The 26,894-nt window shown below is 37.8% G+C and overlaps 1 protein-coding gene across 13 annotated transcripts in view; it reads right to left on the reverse strand.

Moving 5' to 3' along the window:
* Positions 1–26,894, reverse strand: part of ARHGEF9 (Cdc42 guanine nucleotide exchange factor 9) — a 418,114-nt gene that overhangs the window by 24,540 nt on the left and 366,680 nt on the right. For all 13 annotated transcript variants that reach the window (XM_085006210.1, XM_085006208.1, XM_085006204.1 and 10 more), the window contains one exon: positions 5,995–6,238. In XM_085006210.1, coding sequence (XP_084862336.1) covers positions 5,995–6,238 — 244 coding nt within the window. The remainder of the gene's footprint in view (positions 1–5,994; positions 6,239–26,894) is intronic.

Below are 26,894 nucleotides of genomic sequence, written 5' to 3' on the forward strand. Positions count from 1 at the left end.
CTATATCTGGAATCTTATATATGACACCAATGAACCTATCTACAGAATAGAAACAAACTCATGGACATGGAGAACAGACTTGTGGTTTGCCAAGTGTGAGGGGGAGAGAGTGGAATGGGCTGGGAGTTTTTGGTTAGTAGATGCAAACACTTGCATTTGGAGTGGATAAGCAAGGAAATTCTGCTGTACAGCATAGGGAAATATATCTAGTCATTTGTGTTGGAACATGATGGAGGATAATGCAAGAAAAAGACAGGATAGATAGATAGATAGATAGATAGATAGATAGATAGATAGATAGATATAGATATATAAGTATGTATGACTGGGTCACTGCTGTATAGCAGAAATTTACAGAGCATTGCAAATCAACTATAAAAAAAAATTAGGAAAAAGAAAATGTATATAGATTTAAGAAAATTTTCATGAGGAGAAAAATATCAAACGGCAGAAAGTAATTAATGAAATAACCAAGATGTCTGTAAGTCCTTTGTCAATTGTTTAATTGAGTTATTTGGATTTTGGATGATTGGGTTGTAGGATATTTTGGAAATTAATCCATTATTAGATATATGGTTTACAAATATTTTCTCCCATTTAATAGATTGCTGTTCTGGGTTTTTTTTTTCCTTTGCTGTGTAGAATCTTTTTGGTTTGATGTAGTCCCACTTCTCTGTTTTTACTTTGCTATTTATGCCTTTGGTGTCATATCCAGAAACCACTGCTAAGACCAATGTTAAGAAGTATCTTTCCAGAGGTCCCTGGTGGTTCAGTGGGTAAAGGATCTTGAAGGGTCACTGTTGTGGCTTGGGTCACTGCTGTGGCACAGATTTGATCCCTGGCCCAGGAACTTCCATGTGGTATGGAAGTGACCAAAAAAAAGTGTTTCCCTTGTATTTTCTTTTAGGAGTTTTACAGTCTTGAGTCATACGTTTACATCTTCAGTCCACTCTGAGCTTATTTCCATGTATGGTATAAGGTTGAAGTTCAATTTCATTCTTTTGCATGTGGATATCCAAGTTTCACAACATCATTAATTGAAGAAATTATCATTTCCCAACTGTATATCCTTGGCACCCTTGTTGAAGATACATTGACTATGTATGTGTAGGTTTATTTCTGAGCTCCCTATCTAATTCTATTCCATTTGTCTATATGTCTATCTTTATAATAACACCATACTATTTTAATTACTTTTAACTTTGTAATATGTTTTTTTCTTGATTATGATATGAAAAGCATAGGCTACAAAAAAAGCAGACAAATGAGACTATATCAAACTAAAATGCTTCTGCACAGCAAAGAAAAGAAATAACAAAATAAAAATTCATTCTATGGGATGGAAGAAAATTTTGCAAATCATATATCTGATAAGGGGTTAATTTCCAATATATATAAGAAACTCCTATCTTCAAAATTAAAAAAAAAATAAGTAACTTGATTTAAAAGAATGGCAAAGGACTATGTCAGCAAAGAAGTCACATAAGTCATATAAAAGGATGTTCAATATCACGAATCATCAAGGAAATGCAAATTTAAACCATAATAAACTATCACCTCACTCCTGTTTGGATAGCCATTGTCAAAGAAACAAAAGATAATAAGTATTGGCAAGGATGTGGAGAAACTGGAACTACTGTACACTGTTGGGAATTAAAATTATTTAGTCACTATGGAAAACTGTATGGAGGTTCCTCATAAAATTAAAAATAAAACTACCATATGATCCAGCAATGCCATTCCTGGATATATATCCAAAATAATTGAAATCAGGATCTTGAAGAGATATCTGTACTCTCATATTCACTGGAGCACTATTTCCCATAGCCAAGATATAGAAACAATCTAAATGTTGGAGGATGGATAATGTGATAAAGAAAATATGGTATATATGTATCTGTGTATGTGTATGCATACACACACACAATGGAGTATTATTCAGTCATAAAAAATAAGGGAATTCTGCCATAGTGACAACATGGATGAATCTGGAGGACATTTGCTAATTAAAATAATGAAGTCACAGAAGGACAAATCCTGCGTTTGTGTGGATATGAGGTATCTAAACTAGTCTAACTCATAGAGAGTATAATGGTGATTCTGGGCCGTAGGAATGGGAAAATGGGGAGGTGCTACTTCATAGCTATAAAGTTCTATTTATACAAGATATGAATAAATTCTATAGATATGTTGTACAACAATGAGCTTATATCTAATATCACTACTTTGTGCACTCAAAAATTTGTTAAGAGCATAGAGCTCATGGTAAGTGTTTCCATCACTTAAACAAAAGCAAGCGTGAGGTTTCCTCCAAGAGAAGAAATTTTGCCTCACAGTTTTAGCCCTATAAGTTCTATAGATGGCAGCTTTGGCATAGGCCCATGAGTTCACACCTGCCTCTGACCTTTGATTCCTAACTGCCTTCCCTATGCATTTTGGAGTTGCTTAGCCAGGCTTCACGATCACATAAGGCAATTCCTTATAATAATTCTCTTAATAATACTGCATCTCCTATTTGTTATGCTTCTCTTGTTGAATCCTGACTGATACAAGGAGTTAGAGTTAGATTCTTTATTCTTCACCTGGAGAGTTAGTTATGATAAATTACTTTTTAAAACAACCCAAACATCCATTGACAGAGGATTGGATTAGTAAGATGTGATATATATACATAATGGAATACTATTCAGCCATAAAAAAGAACAAAATAATGCCATTTGTAGCAATATGGATGGAACTAGAGACTCTCATGCTGAGTGAAATAAGTCAGAAAGAGAAAGACAAATACCATATGATATCACTTATATCTGGAATCTAATATATGGTACAAATGAACCTTTCCACAGAAAAGAAAATCATGGACTTGGAGAATATGCTTGTGGTTACCAAGGGGGAGGAGGAGGGAGTAGGATGGATTGGAAGCTCGGGGTTAATAGATGCAAACTATTGCCTTTGGGATGGATTAGCAATGAGATCCTGCTGTGTAGCACTGGGAACTCTGTCTAGTCACTTACAATGGAGCACGATAATGTGAGAAAAAGAATGTATATGTGTATGTGTAACTTGGTCCCCATGTTGTACAGTAGAAAAAAAATTGTATTGGGGAAATAACAATAAATTTTTTTAATTAAAAAAATAAAAAAGCAAGTTACAGAGTAATATGTATAGTATATTTTTTCTAAATAAAAATAAAGTCTTCTGTGTAATATAGTCATAAGATTAGTATAGAAAGAGGCACGCCAAATTAATACTAATAATTTCACACAGAATAGGAGAAACAGAGAAGAGAAAATAATTCTAAACTTTATTACATTTCTGTATGTGTTTAAATAGTTATTATGACCACGTATTTACTTTATAATTAAAAAGCAAAAAGTAACAAATAATTATGGTAAATCCATATGACAGTCATAAAAATAATGATTAAAAATAGTACATGATTTAGAGAAAGGCTAATGATATAATTTTAAGTGAAAAATAAGGATATAAAATTAAATCTCTCCATAATGAAGTGGCAGAAGTTGGGGGAGACTCAGCCTCCTATTTTTCTTTTTTTTTTCATTTAGACATATAGAAAAAAAGATGGGAAGGAAATATATCAAAATGGTTACAGAAGTTATCTCTGGGTTGTATGTTCATGTGCAGCTTTTAGCTTTTTTCCTTGTATTTTTTTGCTTTCTTTCCCTCAAACTGCTTACAATGAAAATGATTTACTGTTATAATCAGATGAATAATAATATTTTAAAAAGGATGAGCATAACACTCTCAGAAAGTGATTTATGGAAGCTTTTCTGTTAGAAGGAGATTATTAGGGCATTGTGTGGGAGACATCATGTTGGAACCAGAAGGAATGGTGTAAATCATCTAGTTAAGCTAGGGTTTGCAAAAAGCACACTAAGATAATTCTTCTAATAGCGTTAACAACCTGGGCAGTGTCAGAAATTGCTACTACCTGTCAATGGAATAAGCAGCCGGTAGCATTTCTATAAAATTCCACACCATATCCAATGAAGTGTCATATGTTAAAAGCAAAATGACTACAGTGGGACTTAAAGTGAGTTATTAAGATCCACGCTACCCCAAATTGGAGAAGATTAGGATTAGATTAAGCAGTGTCTTGTTGATTATCCTTCTTTGTCTCTGGACCATTTCAATCCACAATACTTCTTTTTTTTTTTTTTTTTTTTTTTTTTTTTTGCTTTTTAGGGCTGCACCCCGGCATATGGAGGTTCCCAGGCTAGGCGTCAAATTGGAGCTGCAGCTGCTGGCCTATGCTACAGCCACAGCAACACGGGATCTGAGCCATGTCTGTGACCTACACCACAGCTCACAGTAATGCCAGATCCTTAACCCACTGAGCAAGGCCAGGGATTGAACCTGCAACCTCATGGATCCTAGCTGGGTTCATTAACAGCTGAGCCATGAAGAGAACTCCTTTTTTTTTTCCTAGTACTTCTGACAGGAGAATTCATTTGCACCAGGACTTCCAATGGCAGGGCCATTTTTCTAGAGGCAGTTTCTACCAATTCGAACATACAGGTGTTTTAAGGTACAATTATCCTCTCTTAGAAGTGAGGCAAAAAGAAACTCTTGTGCCTTTTCAGGGAATTTCAAAGCCTGGGTGTTTGGTATTTTTTATGCCAGGAAGGCAGGACCTAGAGCAAGAGACCAAATAATACTTTGTAAACCACAAAGCTAAGCCAATATCCCACAGCTGGGAAGCAGCATGAAAAATGTCTCTATCAGCTATACACCCTCTGGAAAAGGGAAACAACTTATTTCAAGCCAAAGAGTATAGTTTAGTGTGATTCTAAATCATGCAAGTGGTCATAGTTTTAGATCCTGTTATATATTCTATAATTTACTTTAAAATACTTTTCTATAGAGGACATAATATTTACATGTACATGAATTTTAATCTATACCATAAGGGTATTTAGTTAACATCTAAAGTGCCATAATCAGGAATACACACTCAAATGGTGATCTGTTAACATATTAAACAGTTAGAAGTCTTTGGTCCAGAGCCCATAACTACTAGCATTTCATTTACCTTAACACAAGAGGCCTAATTAGCCTAACACATGTTAAAAGTGAATTCTCATTGACAAAAAGAATGCTATGCAAAATGAGCCCTGGCCACACATGTCTTACTTGTAGGCACTTTAGTAGTCACAAGAACTGTGTATAAGAATTCAGTGAGCCCTATAGCCTCCATATACACTTCAGAAGGAAGCCTGAATTTTTTTGTTTTTTGGGCCACACACTAGGATATGGAAGTTCCTGGGCCAGAGATGTAATCCAGGGCCAAAGTTGTGAGCTATGACACTTCTGTGGCAATGCCAGATCCTTAACCCAACTGCACCAGGCCAGGGATCAAATCTATGCCTCAGCAGAAACCCAGGCTGCTATAGAGACAATGCTGGATACTTAACCCACTGTACCACAGTGGGAACTCCAAGGAAGCCTGAATTTTAAGACTGAAAACGGGTACCATATTTTGCTCTCATCAGAGGATTTTTGTCATCAGACTCTGAGTAGGAAGTTAGCTGAACCCTATATATTACCAAACCTGCTTACTATAGTATTACCAAATCTGCCTTGACTAACCTAAACTTTTAACAGAAGATGCTGTGATATATCTAAGGACAGAGTTGAGACTTCACTGAGATTACAGGACAGGCTGTATGACTGCTTTTGTGTTTGTTTGCTAATAAATTTTTATATGCTTGGGAGAATTGAGCCTGATGTTTGCTTTCAGTGTAATAATATTATCTAGTCATGAGAATGTAGGGGAGACCAACCTATGTCACTTAACCCTGACTAATAGAAGCTATTGATATCTACCAAAAAGAATCTAATAACAGGGACCCACCAAAGTGGATTAAGTCACTTTGCAACAAAAATCTTCTCTCTGCCTCTAGAAAAATGAAAATTAATTTAAATCTATGTTCTTCATAGCCATATTCTTCTTTCTCCTTTTAGAACACCTACCGATTTTTTCATCTTCCTGTACCATTTTCCTCTCTTCTCTGAATGCCCTGAGCCAGCGTATCTTCTCCTCCAACTTCTTGGCAAAGAATAGATGTATCTCCTCAGTCTCCTTGTTGTGAAGCTTAAAGGCATTCTTCATACTAACGTTAAAGTCATCATCTCTGCCATCTTCAATGTCAACTACCTCATATTTATCCATGTCAATGCGGCCTTTGTAGTAGAGGATGTCTCTCCGGATCAAGTCCTAGGTAGGAAGAAAGAGAAGGCTTTTTGTTAGAGGTATATGGAAAATGAGTTCCAGGAGAGTTGATACATGTGTACAGCAGGATGTTAACATTGCCATTGTTTTGGAATATCAATGAGGGGTGGTTTGGTCTAAATTTGATTAGATGCTCTTAGAGAATGCCTCTAGCCTATATCTATAGCCTTTGTCTCAATCCATGCATATGTTTGCAAGATTGCTGACGGGAAGTAGAAAGCAGGAAGCTGCACAAACATTGCTAGCAAGGGCTTTTCCTCTTCCAAAAAATTTGCAAGGCTTCCAGAAGTATGAAAAGAACTGGCTAGATGCCTGAAGTATACTCAGGAATCCAAGCAGGCCAGTGAGACCTGCATATCAGAGGGGGGAAGAGTGGTAAGAGTGTCTAAGTGGCCACAGGCTGCTAGCCAAGAAGGATTGCCTAGGGAGGATTGAACACAAGTGCATTTGGGATTTTGGGAGAGGGCCTAGTTTAGTATGTAGATAATAAATAAAGAGCTTCATATACTGACATGGATGAGTCTCACAAATCTTACTGTGTGAGAAAAATAAAAGTTATAGTTGAATACAAATAGTATATCTATCTATTATGACTATTGTTTTGTTCCTTGGTACACAGAACTGGATTAATCCCACTTCTCAGTCCATGAGATACTCATAACTGGTCAATGCACAGTGCTCTTATTTCTTTCTGTATTTACTTACTTTTCATGATGCATTAAGTTTTTGTGAACTTGCTACCCATTCCAAAAGCTATGATGCCCAAGCAACCTCCATATTAAATTACATGCTCATCATTCCCCTGGTTTCTGTTCTACACAGTTTTATCTCCTCTATATATCTATTACACTGATATAAAGTTTAAAAACATACAAAACAGGAGTTCCTGCCATGGATCAGAGGAACCTGACTAGGATCCATGAGGACGTGTGTTCAACCCCTGGCCTTGCTCAGTAGGTTAAGGACCCAGCATTGTTGTGAGCTGTGGTGTAGGTCAGAGACACAGTTAGGATCCTGTGTTGCTGTGGCTTAGGCCAGCAGACGTAGCTATGATTCAACCCCTAGCCTGGGAACTTCCATATGCCATGGGTGCAACTCTAAAAAGCAAAAAAAAAAAAAAAAAAAAACAATACCACATAATATTTAGGGAATGATACATATATATGTATGAAAATTATGTAAAAATATACAACAATGATACATGTCAAATTTAAGGGAGTACAGAGAGGAGAAGAAGTGAACAGGGACAGGTGAAGAAGGAAGGAAAAGTAAGGGAAGAAGAGAGGGAGAGGAGGAAGACTGTAATGAATTATTTCTTCAGTTGCATAATAAGTACAAGGGTACTCATTATATTTATACTTTTTGATTATCAAGTATTTCATTAGCTAAAAAAAGAAAAACAGAAGGGTGGATGAAATGATCTGTGGGTCTGTAGAATGTCAGGTCTGATAAGTAATTATTTCATAGTGGTCTTTAAGCCCCTCCTCCTTCCAGCACTGCCTTCAGCTTCTCCTGAGAGCACATCTACTGCTGCATGTGGTGTGGCTGAGTCTGGCCAAGGAGGGTCCCATTGAGCTTTGTCATGATAGATGTCTTCTACTAGTAGCAGGGGCCCTTTACGGCCTACTCTCCCTCCTCCTTACTTATATTTGGCCTTCTAGACAATCTAAAAGAGTTAGAATTGTTCACTAATTTTTTATTAACACTATATGGTTTGCATAAACTATTCCCATTTTATTGAGTTGCCTGACATTCTGCACTGTTCACAGCTGCAGGCTATTTGCAAAGGATATGCATTTGGCCACACATTCCTAATCCTAACCCTTCACACTGCATGGTAAACTGGGCTTTTGGGTAGACTGGAGAAGGCTGTCTTTAAATATTTCCCAGCATAGCTCTGTCAATCTCAAAGCCCCAGAATGAGAAATAGAGGTGTTGATGAATTGCTTTGCAAAAAATAACCATCTCAGTATTCTTTTTTCCTCCCATGATGATTATGCACATAAATAGTCTTGTGAGCACAGATGGATTCTGATCTGTTGGGTGCTCCTGGCATCAGGTTTACTGGAAAGGAATACATCAGCTGTATAGAGTGGGATAGGTAGTGCCAAGCTTATTTCAGAGCCTGGATTCTGTTTACCATGCTCTGAGTAGGAAAGCTCAGTCCTGGCCAAAAGGATAGGATGACTCCCGTGCACTGACTTCCATAATTCCCAGGAACAATTTGAAACATATCCATAAAAAATGGGACCTTGAGGAAGGCAAGATGGCGGAAGAGTAAGAGGACATGCTCACCCTCTCCCACAAACACATCAAAAAAACGCGTCTAAATGTAAAACGACTTGCACACATCAACTGAATGCTGGAAGAAGCAATTAAACCTCCAAAAAGGGCAAAAAACTCTTGAAATAAATGGGTAGAACAAAATAAAAAAAGAGAGAGAGAGAAAAGGAATCAGGATGGGACTAGCATTCCCGAGAGGGAGCTGTGAAGGAGAAAGGGAACCCACACCCTGGAAGCCACCTAACCAACAGAAAGGTCAGCTGAGTCAGAGGGACTTCCAAGATGCCAAGAAAAGCCCAATAGCAGGTCTGAGAATGGAAAAGCAGAGTGAGAGATACACAGATCATCTGAACCACTGGCACAGACACCAGGGCCTGAGATGCTCAGGTGGGGGCTAGGCGCTGAGACTTAGGCTCTGGATGTCAGTCCCTGGGAACTGGCTGGGGTTGGCAGTATGGAGACATAATGCTCCAGGGGCTAGGGAGCAGTGCACCATGGGCAGGGGGAGTGGTATGCTAAGGGCTGGGGAGTGGAAAGCCATGGCAGAGGGAACCTGGGAGAAGATCTGGACCTGCAGGAGAGGGAAGGTGCCATTAGTGGGAAGGGGAGAGGAGGAAGGGCAGGCTCCCATAGGAAACTCCTTGGGCCCCAGCATGTGTGTGCCTGCCAGCTCACAGGGGGCAGAGCATCCCCAGCTCAGCACCCCCCACCCCGCCTCCCAGTGGCCAGAAGCCACTTCCTATATACCATGGACCGGGCCTCCTGGGCCACGGGAAGCCGCTTGCTGGCCCGCCACGGATTGGGCCTCCCTGTCTGTAAGAAGCCACTCACCAGCATGCCCTGGACTGGGCATCTCAGGTGCAGCCCCCCGTGACCAGAGGCCACTTGCTAGCCTGCCGTGGACCTGGTATCTCCAACAGTGGGAAGCCGCTTGCTAGCCCATGGCAGATTGGACCTGCTGGTGGCGGGAGCAAACAACGGCAGTTATCCCTGACTCCAGAGGTGGGCATGGCCCACTGTAGATGGGGACATCTGAACAAAAATCACTTGCAGCCCCAACCACATCAGAGGGCATCACAGAGAAGGATACTATGATGGAGCACCATGTGATGTTGCTCTCACTCCCCCAGATGCACATGCACTGCAGCTGCCATTGCCAAACATTCTGGACAGGGCCCAGATGCTTGATCACTGTCCCATCCCAGAAACCTGCAACTAAGAGTGCCTTGTGCAATAGATGCTGTGGGGGCTAAGCAGCACCAAGTGATTCTTGCATGATTTACAAGTGGCGGGGGCAAACCACCACAGTTATCTCTGGCTCCAGAGGTGACAGTGGCCCGATATCACTAGGGGTCAGTGAACAGGCACCATTTGCAACCTGAATCAATGCAAGGCCATCACAGAGGAAGGCATTGTGACCGAATCAACTATTGGTGCTCTCCCACCCTTGGGAATACACCAGTCCTGCTGCTGCCACTGCTGAATGTTCAGGGCAGTACCAATATGTCAGATCTCTGTCACTTCCCAGGACCCTGCAACTAGGAATAGCCTGTGCAGCACCTCCTATGTGGGCTAAGTAATATGGATCACTACATGCATGGTCTATAGGTGGTAGAGGCAAACCACTGCATTTATCACTGATGCTAGAGACAGTCATGGCCCACTCCCACTAGGAGTCCCTGAATAGGGACCACCTGCAGTTCCAGTCACCTCAGAGGAGGGCATTGCAATCGAACACAAGCTGTGGTTGCTCTCACCCCCATGACCAGGAACTCATGCACACTGCTGCTGCTACTGCCAAATTCTCTGTCCACCTTGCAGATCCTTCTAGAGCTCATTACCACTTCTCAGGGCCCTGCAAACAGGAGTAACCTGTGCCACATTCCTACAGGTCTTTGCTTCTGTTGAGAGCCCAATGACCAGGCACTGACTGCTGGACCTACCCATTGCCTCCTTCTCCCTGAAAACACACTGAGCATCCTGGGGATAACAGGCTGCTCACACTAAAGAAAGAAACAGCAAAGATTCAAACTTCAACACCAAATGTAAATAGTAACTCCCCCCATAAAAAATACAAAGGGGTATTTTTGCATAGAAATACTGAGAAGACTACAGTTTGGCTTCCCAAATTCACAGAAAAATAAAAACACAAGCAAGATGAAGAAGCTCAAAATGATTCCCAGTTAAAGCAACAGGAGAATTCACCTAAAGCAGTCAACAATGAAACAGACCTCTGCAGTCTGACAGACACTGAGTTCAAAAGGGAGATAGTGAAAATACAGAAGGAATTAAGAGAGGATATGAACAGTAATGCAGATTCAATCAGAAAGGAACTAGAAAATATAAGGAGGAGCCACAAAAAACTAGAAAATTCATTTGCAGAGCTACAAACAGAGCTAAAGGCAATAAAGAGCAGAATGAATAATGCAGAGGAATGAATTAGTGACACAGAAGATAGAAAAATGGAAGTCACCCAAACAGGACAGCAGACAGAAAACCAAATGGAAAAACATGAAAGCAATATAAGAGACCTATGGGATAATATAAAATGAGCCAATCAACGCATAATAGGAATTCCAGAAGAAGAAGAAAAAGAAAAGGGGATTGAATATATATTTGAAGAAATTATGGCTGGCAACTGCCCAAATCTAAAAGAAACTGCCATCAAGATACAGGAAACACAGAGGGCCCCAAACAAGTTGAACCCAAACAGGCCCACACCAAGATATATTATAATAAAAATGGCAAAATTTAAATATAAAGAGAGGATTCTAAAGTGAACAAGAGAAAAGCAAAGTGTTAATTATAAGGGAACCCCAACAAGGCTATCAGCTGATTTTTCTACAGAAACACTACAGGCCAGGAGGAGGTGGCAAGATATATTTAAAGAACTGAAAGGAAAAAATCTGGAATCTAGAATACTCTATCCAGCAAGAATACCATTTACAATAGAAGGGGAAATAAAGAATTTCTCAGGCAAATGAAAGTTAAAAGAGTACAGCAATACTAAACCCATTCTAAAAGAAATACTGAAAGGGCTTCTCTAAATTAAAAAAAAAAGGAAGAACTATGACAGAGGAAACCACAATTGGAAAGCAGTCAATTAAATAAGAAAGCATACAGATCTAAACATGAATATGTTAAAAAAAGGACATAAAAATCATACAATGTGGGCAGGGGAAGTAAGAAAAAATTTATTCTTTTTAAATTTTATTCTATTTTTTATTTTAATGATGTGTTTGAACCTATATGATTATCAGGCTGAAGCAAGCAGATATAGGAAGGGGTTAACATACTTAAAAAACAGGGCGACCATAAATCAAAACCAAACACTACATACACAAAAAATGAAAAGTACTCAAGCATGAAATAAATGGAAACCATCCAACCAAAAAAAGAAAAGAAGAAAAGAGAAACATAGAATCAACTAGAAAACAAGGTTGAAAATGGCAATAAATACATATCTATCAATAAGAAATATCATCTGTCAATGGACTGAATGCTCCAAACAAAAGACAAAGAGTGGCAGATTGGACATAAAAGCAAAAACATTAAATCTGCTACCCACAAGAAACTCACCTTAGGGCAAAGGACACATAAAGATTGAAAGTGAGAGGATGGGAAAAGATATCTCATGCCAATGGACAAGACAGAAAAGGAGGAGTTGCAATCCTCATATCAGACAAAATAGGCTTTAAAATGAAGGCCATAAAGAAAGACAATGAAGGCCACTATTTAACAGTTAAAGGATCCATTCAAGAAGAGGATATTGCAATTGTCAATATATATGTCCCTAATATAGAAGCACCCAGATACATACAATAAATAGTAACAGACATAAAAGGAGAAATTGATGGGAATATAATCAGAGTAGGAGCCTTTAACCCCCCACTCACATCAATGGACAGATCCTCTAGACAGAAAATCAATAAAGCAACAGAGATCCTAAAGGAAACAATAGAAAAGTTAGACTTCATTGACATTTTCAGAACATTACATCCAAAAAAATCAGAATACACATTCTTCTCAAGTACACATGGAACATTCTCAAGAATTGATCACATATTGGGCACAAAGCTAACCTCAACAAATTTAGGAGCATAGAAATTATCTCAAGTATCTTCTCTGACCACAATGGCTGAAACTAGAAATCAACCTCAGGATAAGAAATGAGAGATAACCTACTATATGGAGACTACACAACATGCTACTAAAAAAACAATGGGTCAAGGAGGAAATCAAGAAGGAAATTAAAAAATACCTCTAGACAAATGATAATGAAGACACAAACACTCAGAATCTACAGGATGCTGCAAAAGCAGTGCTCAGAGGGAAGTTCATAACAATACAGGCCCTCTTCAAAAAAAGAACAAAAATCTCAGATCAGCAACTTAACCCAACACCTAAATGAATTAGAGAAAGAACAACAACAACAACAACAACAAAACTAAAGTCGGGAGAAGGAAGGAAATCATAAAGATGAAAGAGGAAATCAATAATATAGAGATTCAAAAAAGAGCTGGTTCTTTGAAAAGGTAAAAAAAATTGATAAACCTCTGGCTAGACTCACCAAAAAGAGGAGAGGAGAAAACTCAATTAAAAAAGAAATGCAAAAGGAGAAGTCACAATGCACACTATGGAAATACAAAAAAAACATGAAAGACTATTATCAACAATTATATGCAAACAAATTTGACAACCTAGAAGAAATGGACAGCTTTCTAGAGACTTACAGCCTGCCAAAACCGAAACAAAAGAAACAGATCAGCTGAACAGACTGATCACTAGAAACGAAATTGAATATGTCATAAAAACACACCATACAAATAAAAGTCCAGGACCAGATAGCTTCATAGGTGAATTCTACCAAACATATAAAGAGGAAATTACACCCATCCTCCTTAAACTTTTTCAAAAGGTTGAAGTAGAAGGAACAATCCCAAAGACATTTTATGATGCCACCATGACCCTAATTCCAAAACCAGACAAAGATACCACCAAAAAAGAAAACTATCGGCCAATATCTTTGATGAATATAGACTCAAAAATTCTCGACAAAATTTTAGCCATTGGAATCAAACAACATATAAAAAAGATCATACACCACGACCAGGTGGGATTCATCCCAGGTTCACAAGAATGGTTCCACATAATCAAATCAAAAAAAGTCATACACCACATTAACAAAAGAAAAGTCAAAGAACATATGATATTCTCAATAGATGCAAAAAAGGCATTTGACAAAGTACAACAACCATTTCTGATAAAAACTCTTACCAAAGTGGGTAGAGGGAACATACCTTAACATAATCAAAGCCATTTACAACAAACCCACAGCAAATATAATCTTAAATGGAGAAAAGCTGAAAGCCTTTCCACTAAAATCTGGAACAAGACAGGGATGCCCACTCTCACCACTGCTATTCAGCATAGTATTGGAAGTCCTAGTCTCAGCAATCAGACAAAAGAAATAAAAGGCATCCCAATAGGAAGAGAAGAGGTAAAACTGTCACTATATGCAGATGACATGATAACTATATATAGAAAACCCTAAGGACTCAACCCAAAAACTACTTGAACTTATCAACAAATTCAGCAAAGTAGCAGGGGATAAGATTAACATTCAGAAATCAGTCACATTTCTGTATACTAACAATTAAATATTAGAAAAGGAATACAAAAATACAATACCCTTTAAAATTGCCGCCCTGAAAAATTAAATACCTGTGTATACACCTGACCAAGGAGGTGAAAGACTTATATGCTGAGAACTATAAAACATTAAAAAGTAAATTAAAGAAGATATAAAGAAATTGGAAAGATATTCCATGCTCCTGGGTTGGAACAATTAATATTGTACAAATGGCCGTACTACCCAAAGCAATCTACAGATTCAATGCAATCCCTATCAAATTACCCATGACATTTTTCACAGAACTAGAACAAACAATCCAAAAATTTATATGGAACCACAAATGACCTCAGTGTGAATTGTCAGAGCAATTCTGAGGAACAAAAACCAAGCAGGAGGCATAACTCTCTCAGACTTAAGAATATTTTACAAAGCCACAGTCATCAAGACAGTGTGGTACTGTAACCAAAACAGACAGACCAATGGACTAGAATAGAGAACCCAGAAATAAACCCAGACACCTATGGTCAATTAATCTTTGACAAAGGAGGAAATTACATAAAATGGGAAAAAGATAGTCTTTTCAGCAAGTATTGCTGGGAAACCTGGGCAGTGGCATGCAAATCAGTGAACCTAGAACACACCCTCACACCATCCATGAAAATAAACTTAAAATGGCTGAAAGACTTACATTTAAGACAAGACACCATCAAACTGCTGGAAGAGAACATAGGCAAAACATTCTCTGACATCAACCTTATGAATATTTTTTCAGGTCAGTCTCCCAAAGCAACAGAAATAAAAGCAAAAGTAAACCAATGGGACTTAATAAAACTGACAATCTTTTGCATGGCAAAGGAATCCAAAAAGAAAACAAAAAGTCAACTTACAGAATGGGAGAAAATATTTTCAAATGATGCAACCAACAAAGGCTTCATCTCTAGAATATACAAGCAATTTACACAACTCAACAGCAAAAAAGCTAACAACCAGATGGAAAAATGGGCCAAAGAAAGCTATACAGATGACCAACAAGCACTTGAAACAATGCTCAACATCACTGCTTATTAGAGAAATGCAAATCAAAACTACCATGAGGTACCACCTCACACTAGTCAGAATGGCCATCATTGATAAGTCCACAAATAACAAATGCTGGAGAGGGTGTGGAGAAAAGGGAACCCTTCTGCACTGTTGGTGGGAATGTAAGCTGGTACAACCACGATGGAGAACAATATGTTGATACCTTAGAAAACTATACATAGAACTACCATATGACCCAGCAGTCCCACTCTTGGGCATATATCCGGAGAAAACGTTCCTTAAAAAAGTCACATGCACCCTCATGTGCACTGCAGCACTATTCACAATAGCCAAGACATGGAAACAACCCAAATGTCCACTGACAGATGATTGGATTAGGAAGATGTGGTATATATACACAATGGAATACTACTCAGCCATAAAAGAGAACAAAAGAATGCCATTTGCAGCAATATGGATGGAACTAGAGACTCTCATCCTGAGTGAAGTAAGTCAGAAAGAGAAAGACAAATAAACCATATGATATCACTTATATCTGGAATCTAATATACGGCACAAATGAAACTTTCCGTAAAAAAGAGGAGACAAATACCATATGATATCACTCAAATCTGGTATCTAATATACAGCACAAATGAACCTTTCCACAGAAAAGAAAGCCATGGAGTTGGAGAATAGACTCGTAGTTGCCCAGTGGGAGGGGAAGGGAGTGGGATGGATTGGGAGCTTGGGGTTAACAGATACAAACTCTTGCTTTTGGAATGGATTAACAATAAGATCCTGCTGTGTAGCACTGAGAATTATGTTTAGATACTTACAACAGAGCATGATAATGTGAGAAAAAAGAATGTATACATGTATGTGTAACTGGGTCCCCGTGCTGTACAGTGGGAAAAAGAAATTGTTTTGGGGAAATAACAATTAAATAAAAAGAAAATCATGCCCTTTGAGAATAGAATTGTGGCTGCCAAGGGGGAAGGGGATGAAGTGGGATGGACTGGGAGCTTGGGGTTAATAGATGCAGACTATTGCCTTTGAAATGGATTAGCAATGAGATCCTGCTGTGTAGCACCGGAAACTCTGTCTAGTCACTTAAGATGGAACATGTAATGTGAGAAAAAAGAATGTATACATGTATGTGTAACTGGGTCACCATGCTGTACAGTAAACAAAAAAATAAAAGGTTAAAAAATGGTATCTTGTAAAGGCCTGATTCCTGCCTTATAATACATAATATGGACCTGAACCACATGGCTCATCTGGCTAGAACATAGGCAGACTCAACCTCCCTCCATTCCTAACTTCAGCCTGCAGCTTCCTTTCCTTCTGAGTTGGTGTGTCATAATCATTGTTGGCCTTTAAAACCTTAACTAGTTTCCAAAAATAGAAAGGATGTACATGATCCTGGAACTAAATTAAAAGTATCTACTGAACCTCCTATTGTTTCATTAGGTATTTAAGGAGAACAAGGAACCAGAGAGAATTCTGCCTTTGTGTAGAGATGTATCATGAAAATCCTCCCTTTACTTGGTCTTTCTGACTATCCAGAAGGTTGAGTTAGTCATAAAGCCAAGTTTAGGGATGTGAGAGGAATTATTAAGAATGACCTGCTGTTCAGAAAATCCAATCAGAAGGGGTAGCTAAAGCCACCAAGCAGCATGGAATGATGGTGGAAAGAATGTGAGAGTCTAAAGTTGTGAGCTATTTCATAAAAAATTTAAATTTTTATTGAAGAATAGTTGATTTACAATGTTGTGTTAATTTCTCCTGGATAACAAAGTGATTCAGTAATATATATATATATACACACACACACACACATATATATATACACATACATTATTTTTTCCTAATTATTTTCCATTATGATTTATCATAAGACATTGAATATAGTTGTCTGTGCTAAATAGTAGGACCTTGCTGTTTATCCCTTCTGTATATAATAGCTGACATGTGCTAACCCCAACCTCCTATGCCATCCCTCTCCCACTCCACGCGGCCCTTGGCAACTAGAACCCTGTTTTCCTTGTCCGTGAGTCTGTTTCTGTAGTACAGATAGGTTCATTTGTGCCATATTTTAGATTCCACATATAAGTGATATCATATGATATTTGTCTTTCTCTCTGACATACTTCATTTAGTATGATAATCTCTAGTTTCATGCATGGTCCTGTGAATGGCATTATTTCTTTCATTGTTTTTTTATGCCCAAGTAATATTTCACTGTGTATGTGTACCACATCTTCTTAATCCGTTCATCTATCAATGGACATTTAGGTTGTTTCCATGTCTTGGCTATTGTGAAGAGTGCTGCTATGAACATAGGGGTGCATGTATCTTTTTGAATCATAGTTTTGTCTGAATATATGTCAAGGAATGGGATTGGTGGATCATATGGCATAAAATTCTGAGTTTTAATTCTAGCTGCTGAACCTACTAGCTGTGTGGTCCTGGGAAAATGACTTAACCTCTCTGAACCTCAATTTCCTCAACTATAAAACTAATACAGTCATCCTTACCTTGTAAAATTATTGTAAAGCTCAAATCTAAACGTGCAGTTTTCACGTCATGAGGCCAGCCTTGTCTGATAAATATGGTGTTGAGCTTTCTTGCTTCCAGACCAGTGTTTCATAGCCCTTTAAAACTCCTCTTGATAAATCTAAATATCTCGTTGCCTCCTTTAGTTCACTTAAACTTTCAAAATGAGTTAAATATTGACTAAAAATAAATAACAACAAATGTAACTGTGAATATTTTAAAATTTACATAGCTACCTCATTGTCCCTGGAAATTTCATAAACTTTTTCATGGCAGGTGTGGTGGTGGTTGTGGATCACAGATCTATATTTGGGCTTCTACTAGTATCTCCTCTCTGCCCCGAAAGAAGCCTCCTATTCCATGATTCCTAGCCCCAACTAACACAATTGGGACTCAGTTACCACATTAGTGAATTTACATTAGTTCTTTTTCACAGCTTTTAATTTTGTCCACCCATTCAGGCTGTGCCCAACACTGCACCTTTCTTGGTCTTGCTCCACTTAAGAGTTATCCAGTGTAGAACAGTAGTTAAAGCCTCAGAAGTTTTTTCTGCTCAGCTTGTACACATGGGCAAGAGAACAAAGCCCTCCTGAGCCCAGAATACCCACACGGCACTTGTTAATGGTGATATGAGTGTTTTCATAGGGGTATGGTGAATAGGTACTGACCACAGATGCTATTTGGGTCATCACAAATTTCCTACATAAATGGGGTTGTTTTATTTTTTGCGGGGATTGTTTCTAATAGGATGGCAGCCTTCTCCATTTTACTTTCCAGAAATTCAAGTTGGAGGATATTAAGGAAGCTACTGCTTCTCTAGTGCCCTGGCTGTCTGCAGATAATCACTCTGGCCATGGCCCTAGCCATGCCTCCAGCAAGAAGGCTACCCATTTCCCTGACATTACATGATTGAAATAGCTGGGGGCTCTTTGAATCTGGCCTCACTGGGTACTCATGAGATTTAGCAAAATACTTCAGGGCATTTTGTAAAAATCACAGATGATGCAATCTGGAGAATGCAACTGTTCAGGATCATAGCCTGCCTCACTTGCTTGTCAGTAAGATCCTCCTTACCTCTTTAGAGGGGGCCCTGTTTACTTGATCCTAGCCTGGACAACCCTGGTTTTCTTTCAAGATCCTGGGGAAGGCACAGGGGGCTGGGACTGGATTTATCTTTCTCACTGTGTATTACAGCATCTAGAATACATACTTAATAATAATGAAATAACAACAACAAAATAACAACACTTAAACAACATACATTATGTACTAGACACTATTCTAAAGATTTTCCATCCCCCCTAGATTTATTGAGGTATAATTAGCAAAAATTATATATATTTAAGGTATACAACATGATGTTTTGATATAGGTATGCATTATGAAATAATCACAATAATCAAGCTAATTAACATATCCATCACCTTACAGTTACCTTTTTTGTGATAACACTTCAGATCTATTTTCTTAGCAAATTTAAATTTATAATACAGTGTTGCTAACTACAGTCACTATCTGTATATTAGCTCTCCAGAAGTTGTTCATTTTACAGAATTGAAAGGTTTTACCCTTTGACCAACATCTCCCCATTTTTCCTACACCTACCAGCCCCTGGCAACCACTATTCTACTCTCTGCCTTTATGAGTTTGACTGTTATAGATTCTAAATATCAGTGATATAATATGGTATTTGTCTTTTTTTTGTCTTACTACTTAGTATAATGTCCTCCAGTTTCACCCATGTTATTGCATGACAGGATTTCCTTCTTTTTTTTTAAAGTTGAACAATATTCCATTGTGTTTATGTGTATGCCATTTTCTTTGTGTTCATTCATCAGCAGTTAAGTTTTGTATTTATTAACTTACACCATTCTCGCAACAATCCTACAAGGTAGTTGTTGTTATAATCTCATTTTATGAGGAACCATGGTCATAGAACAGTTAAGAAATTTTCCCAGGAATAAAAGCTACCATTTATGACACAACTGAGCTTTAAGTCTAGGCTATCTGGCACTAAAAATCTGTGCTTGTTTAGCCACTGTGTATATTGCTTTCCAACAAAAATTTGCTAAATGAATGATTAGTAACACTGCTATATTGATGCTATTACATATATAGTAATAGTATCAATAGCTAACATTTACTAAGTATTTACTATGTGCCAGGGACCACAACTGTGTTGTTTCATTTAAACTTCATAACCTTCCTTCCATGTAGATACCATTATAATTCCCATTTTGCAAATGAGGGGATAATAAAAGGCAGGGAGAATTTGTCCAAGGTCACACAGATGATGGGAAAAAGGAAATTGGTTACCTCTTGTCTGGCCCTAGAGCCCATACTCTTAACACTATACTTCACTGCTTCCTGCTAATTCAAGTGGTTTTCCTCAAAGCTCCCTGAGATGAATTTTATCATTAGCTTGATTTGACACTCAAAAATAAGGACTTAAAGAACTAGCCCAAGGTTAGACACATAAGTAAAAGGCAGTAGAGTCTAGAAGCAAGGAGTTCCAGCTTTAAATTCTCATCTTTTGTCTCTCTTTTTTTTTGTCTTTTTTGTTTATGTGTGTGATTGTTTTTAGGGCCACATCTCTGGCATATGGAAGTTCCCAGGCTAGGGGTAGAATCAGAACTGTAGCTGCTGGCCTATGTCATAGCAATACCAGATACAAGCTGCTTCTGCAAACTTCACCACAGCTCATGGTAATGCCAGATCCCTAACCCACTGAGTGAGGCCAGGGATTGAACCCTCATCCTCATGGATACTAGTCAGGTTTATTACTGCTGAGCCACAATAGGAACTCCATTAAATTATCAAATTTTTTTTTGCTGTTTTCCATCTGTGTTGTTATTGTTTCATTTCTGAGTTGTCCCAAATGGCTCATCCTCCAAGCCTGGCCCCTCGGTGCAAAAAAAAAAAAAAAAAAAAATGACCTACATGCAGAAAGTTCCATGAACAGAAGTCCTCTCTCCAGCATCTTTATACTCTGTTTAGCCCTAATTCTCCCAGAATATGGTGAAAGCACATAAATACAGAGAAGTTACTACACATGGGAAAACAGAGCATGTTCAGACTGGCACAAATACAATAGAGAGGGAAAAGGCTGTTGGAACAACTATGGAGTTGTATGAATATTGGTGGATGATTGACTGAAGAGATGGAAAAGGGGTTCTCCTCCCTTCCCCAGTAAAGGCTAAAAAGGAAGAAATGGGGAGTTCCCGTCGTGGCGCAGTGGTTAACGAATCCGACTAGGAACCATGAGGTTGTGGGTTCGGTCCCTGCCCTTGCTCAGTGGGTTAACGATCCGGCGTTGCCGTGAGCTGTGGTGTAGGTTGCAGACGCGGCTCGGATCCTGCGTTGCTGTGGCTCTGGCGTAGGCCGGTGGCTACAGCTCCGATTCAACCCCTAGCCTGGGAACCTCCATATGCCGCGGGAGCGGCCCAAGAAATAGCAACAACAACAACAACAACAAAAAAAAGACAAAAGACAAAAAAAAAAAAGGAAGAAATGAAAAAAGGGAAACATTCTTCAGAGCAACACAATGATTTCTAATATAATCATCTCAAGAAGAAAATAACAAAATATATTACCAACCAAAATAGCAGGGCAATAAGATATAGAGAAGGAGAGATAGTAATCATAAAGGACAAGAAGAATGAGAAAAAAAGAAAGCTGTCTAGATTTTTCAAAAGAAATGCAACAAGAGGGAGACAATAAAAGTTAGAGAAGGGATCACATAATTAGAAGCCAATGATGTAATCTCCCACCTACCTATAATGATACTTTTAAAAGTATCTTCATATATATATATATATACATATATGTGTGTGTGTGTGTGTGTGTGTGTGTGAGATGTATATATATACACACATTCACACACACATACATGTGTACCCTGAAACAAGCAAAAAGTTGTTCAAGCTGTTCTAAGTGGTGCATGCAATCTCAACTTCCAATGTACAAAATGAGGAAGTTTTTGCTTAAATTACTTGAAATTAAGAGAGTCTTAGGAATTGGATGAGAATTCATTAACTGTGCCAAATGATCTCATGGATCAGATAGATCTTCCAGTCTCTCTTATACCATCTCTGGCAGGTAATTATCTAGCCCATTTGTGGGTACATTTAACGATGGAGACTTTACTATCTTACATGGCTTCCTATTTCTTTTTTTTTTTCAGATCCAAGTTATAATTATTTTTTCCATTATATCAATTCTTTTTTTTAATAATTTATTTTTTCCCTATGTACAGCAAGGGGGTCAGGTTATCCTTACATGTATACATTACAATTACATTTTTTCCCCACCCTTTGTTCTGTTGCAATATGAGTATCTAGACATAGTTCTCAATGCTACTCAGCAGGATCTCCTTGTAAATCTATTCCAAATTGTGTCTGATAAGCCCAAGCTCCCGATCCCTCCCACTCCCTCCCTCTCCCATTGGGCAGCCACAAGTCTATTTTCCAAGTCCATGATTTTCTTTTCTGTGGAGATGTTCATTTGTGCTGCATATTAGATTCCAGTTATAAGTGATATCATATGGTATTTGTCTTTGTCTTTCTGACGCAGTGGTTAACGAATGCCTATTTCTTTATTGGGGGTGGAAGATTAATGAGTACCTACTAGGTGCCAGGCATTCTATCATCATTTTACATAAATTGATTTCATTTAACTGTCACGACAATCCTGTAGAGTAGTTATCATCTCCATTTTACATACAATAAAGTGAATGTGTAGAAAGTGGAATGTCATTTGCATGAAATCATAGTTAGTAAATGCTGGAAATAATGAACCCTAAATTGTCTGACCACAAAGTTTATGCTTTTTTAACCACTCCACATTGCCTCCATCTGCAAGGAAACTGTGGAAAAATCTGAAGTGCCAGGCTGAGATCCTGATATTCTCTATCCAGTGCAACTGTCTCATCAACTAGTCTAGTTACTGGCAAGATAGAAACTGGGTCTTCTGTGACATGATTTGCTCTTAGGAAAGCAAGACTCAATGCTGAGTCCCTATCACTACACTTTGTTTTAAAGGTTCATAGACTGTTTAGTAATCCACCTAGAATGCTGACCAACTCCAACTCAATGGCAATAATGACATTAAGGTTGCTAATGCAGAATATGGAACCAGCTTGCCTGGATTCAATTCGTGGCTCCATGCTTCAATAGCCATGGTATCACCTTGGGCAAATTATAGAACTTCTCTGTACCTCACTCTACATATATTTTAAATGGGAATAATAATAGCACCTACCTCATAGGTTTGTTGTGAGGATTAAACTGAGTTTAATGAATGTAGAGGTCTTAGAACAGATTCATAGAGGCAAAGAGTAAATGTTGGTTCATTAATCAAGGAAATTAAAGAGGATTCAAAGAAATGCAAAGATAGTACATGCTCTTGGACTGAAAGGATTAATATTGTTAAAATGGCCATACTACCCAAAGACATCTACAGATTTATTGCAGCCCTTTTCAAATTACCCATGACATTTTTCACAGAACTAGAACAATCCAAAAACTTATATGGAACCACAAAAGACCCAGAATTGCCTAAACAATCCTGAGGGGGGAAAAAGTAGGAGGCATAACTCTCCCAGACTTCAGACAACATTACACAGCTATAGTAATCAAGACAGTGTGGTACTGGTATCAAAAGAGACATACACACCAATGGAACAGAATAGAGAACCCAGAAATAAACTCAGACACCTACAGTCAATTAATTTTCAACAAAGAGGCAAGAACATAAAATGGAAAAAAGACTGTCTCTTCAGCAAGTGATGTTGGGAAACCTGGAGAGCTTCATGCAAATCAATGAAACTAGAACACACCCTCACATCATGCACAAAAATAAACTCACAATGGCTTAAAGACTTAAACATAAGACAGGACACTATGAAATTCCTAGAAAAGAACACAGGTGAAACATTCTCTGACATCAACCATACAAGTGTTTTCTTAGGTCAGTCTTCAAAGGCAATAGAGATAAAAACAAAAATCAAGCAATGAGATCCTGCTATATAGCACTGGGAACTATATTTAGTCACTTGTGATGGAGCATGATGGAGGATAATGTGAGAACAAGATTGCATGTGTGACTGGATCACTTTGCTGTACAGTAGAAAATTGACAGAACACTGTAAACCAAGTATAATGGAAAAAAATAGGAATCATTTAAAAAATATCTAGTTTGAAATTAAAAAAAAATCAACTAGTGGACCTAATCAAACTGACAAGTTTTTGCACAGAAAAAGAAACCACAGAAAAAGAAAAAAGACAATATACAGAATAGGAGAAAATAATTGCAAACGATGCAGCCAACAAGGGCTTAATCTCCATAATATAAAAACAACTCATACAACTCAACAGCAAAAATACAAAGAACCCAATTGAAAAATGTGCGGACAATCTAAATTGAAATTTCTCCAAAAAAGACATATGGATGGTGAATAGGCACATGAAAAAATGCTCAACAGCACTAATTATTAGAGAAATGCAAATCAAAACTACAATGAGGTACCACCTCATACCAGTAAGAATGGCTATTACTAATTACTAATTACTAATAAGTCTACAAATAACAAATGCTTGAGAGGATGTGGAGAAAAGGGAACCCTCCTACACTGTTGGTGGGAATGTAAATTGGTACAACTGCTATGGAAAACAGTATGGAGGTTAATCAGAAAATTGAAAGACAAATATCATATGATATCACATATATGGAATCTAATATACGGCACCACTGAACCTATCTACAGAAAAGAAACAAACTCATGGACATGGAGAACAGACTTGTGGTTGCCAACTGGAAGGGGGAGGGGAAGGGAGTGGGATGGACTGGGATTTGGTGGGTGGTAGATGCAAACTCTAGCATTTGGAGTGGATAAGCAATGAGGTCCTGCTGTATAGCACAGGGAACCATATCTAAACAATTGTGATGGAACATAATGGAGGATTATGTGAGAAAAAGTATGTATATATATATATATAACTGGGTCATTTTACTGTACAGAAGAAGTTGAAAGAACATTGTAAATCAACTTAATACATTTTTTAAATGTTAGCTCATTATTATTTTATTCTCAATCTATATTTTCTAGAATCTTTAATGTTATGAAAACTGGTATATTTTCCCATCTATAGTGTTCTCACAGATCTCTTGGAACTCATGATTCTGCTGATTTTACCTATAGCAATTTTGCTGAGAATTATTTCAGTGCCCATTCATGTATATATTTTTAAAATTATATCGCACCTAAATTCCATTAAACTATAAGCCCTAAGAAGGCAGAGCTGACTGGAACAGAGCAGGGCCTCAGCAATTACAGCATGAAGGAATGAATTTAAAGCACTGAGGTGCTTTCTTACGTCCTCAAGTACTTTGGGTTTAAATCCACCCCCCTCCCCCAACAAGTTCAGGCTCTTTTTCCCTTGACAGAGAAGTTTATGTTCTTCTATTAACTGTAAACCATTTGTTGGATTCGGTTTGCTAGTATTTTGTTGTGGATTTTTGCATCTATGTTCATCAGTGACACTGGCCTGTAATATTCTTTTTTTGTGGTATCTTTTTCTGGTTTTTGTCCCAGGGTGATGGTGGCCTCATAGAATGAGTTTGGGAGTGTTCTTTCCTCTGCAAGTTTCTGGAATACTTTCAGAAAGATAGGTGTTAGCTCTTCTCCAAATCTTTGATAGAATTTGCCTATGAAGTCATCTAGTCCTGCACTTTTGTTTGTTGGAAGTTTTTTAATCACAGTTTTAATTTCAGTTCTTGTGATTGGTCCATTCATCTTTTCTATTTCCTCTTGGTTTGGTATTGGACAATTGTACTTTTCTAAGAATTTGTCCATTTTTTTCTAGGTTTTCCATTTTATTGGCATATAGTTGCATGTAGTAGTCTCTTATGATCCTTTGTATTTCTGTGATGTCCGTTGTTACTTCTCCTTTTTCATTTCTAATTTTATTGATTTGAGTCCTCTTTTTTCTTGATAAGTATGGCTAGGGTTTATCAATTTTGTTGATCTTTTCAAAGAACCAATTTTTCATTTCATTGATCTTTTCTGTGGTTTTATTTGTTTCTATTTCATTGATTTTTTTTCTCTGATCTTTATGATTTCTTTCCTTACACTAACTTTAGGTCTTGTCTGTTCTTCTCTTTCTAGCTGCTTTAGATGAAAAGTTCGATTGTTTATTTGAGCTTTTTCTTGTTTCCTGAGGTAGGCTGGTATTGCTATAAATTTCTTTCTTAGAACTGTTTTTGCTGCATCCCATAGGTTTGGGAGTGTTGTATCTTTGTTGTCATTTGCTTCTAGGTATTTTTTAATTTACTCTTTGATTTCTATAGTGATCCACTGGTTGTTTAGTAGCATGTTGTTTCGTCTCCATGTGTTTGTGGTTTTTGCAGTTTTTTTGTTGTTGTTGATTTCCAGTCCTTTATATTGTTGTGGTTAGAAGAGATGCTTGATACGATTTCAATTTTCTTAAAGTTACTGAGGCTTGATTTGTCGCCCAGGATGTGATCAATCTTAGAGAATGTTCCATGTGCACTTGAGAAGAACGTGTGTTCTGTTGCTTTCGGATGGAATGTCCTGTAAATATCTATTAAGTCCATCTGGTCTAATGCTTCATTCAGGGCCTGTGTTTCCTTATTGATATTCTGTCTGGATGATCTTTCCATTGCTGTAAGTGAGGTGTTAAAAGTCCCTCACTATTATTGTATTATTGTCCATTTCTCCTTTTAAGGTTGTTAGCAGTTGCCTTATACATTGTGGTGATCCTGTGTTGGGAGCATAAATATTTAAAATTGTTATATCTCCTTCTTGGATTGATCCTTTGATCATCATGTAATGTCCCTCCTTATCTCTTAAAATATCTTCATTATAAGGTCTATTTTGTCTGATATGAGTATTGCTAATCTAGCTTCTTTTGATTCCTGTTTGCATGGAATATTTTCTTCCATCCTCTCACTTTCAATTTGTATTTGTCCCTAGAAGTGAAGTGGGTCTCTTGAAGACAGCATATATATGGGTTTGGTTTTTGTATCCATACAGCCAGTCTATGTCTTTTGATTGGGGCATTTAGTCCATTAACATTTAAGGTAATTATTCATAGATATGTTCTTATTGCCATTTTATTAACTGTT

Source organism: Sus scrofa, chromosome X (genome assembly GCF_054392235.1).
Source record: "Sus scrofa isolate SSC_HxYL_T2T_F1_AM1 chromosome X, Sscrofa_HxYL_maternal_Yorkshire_Landrace_v2.0, whole genome shotgun sequence".
Lineage (NCBI taxonomy): Eukaryota > Metazoa > Chordata > Mammalia > Artiodactyla > Suidae > Sus > Sus scrofa.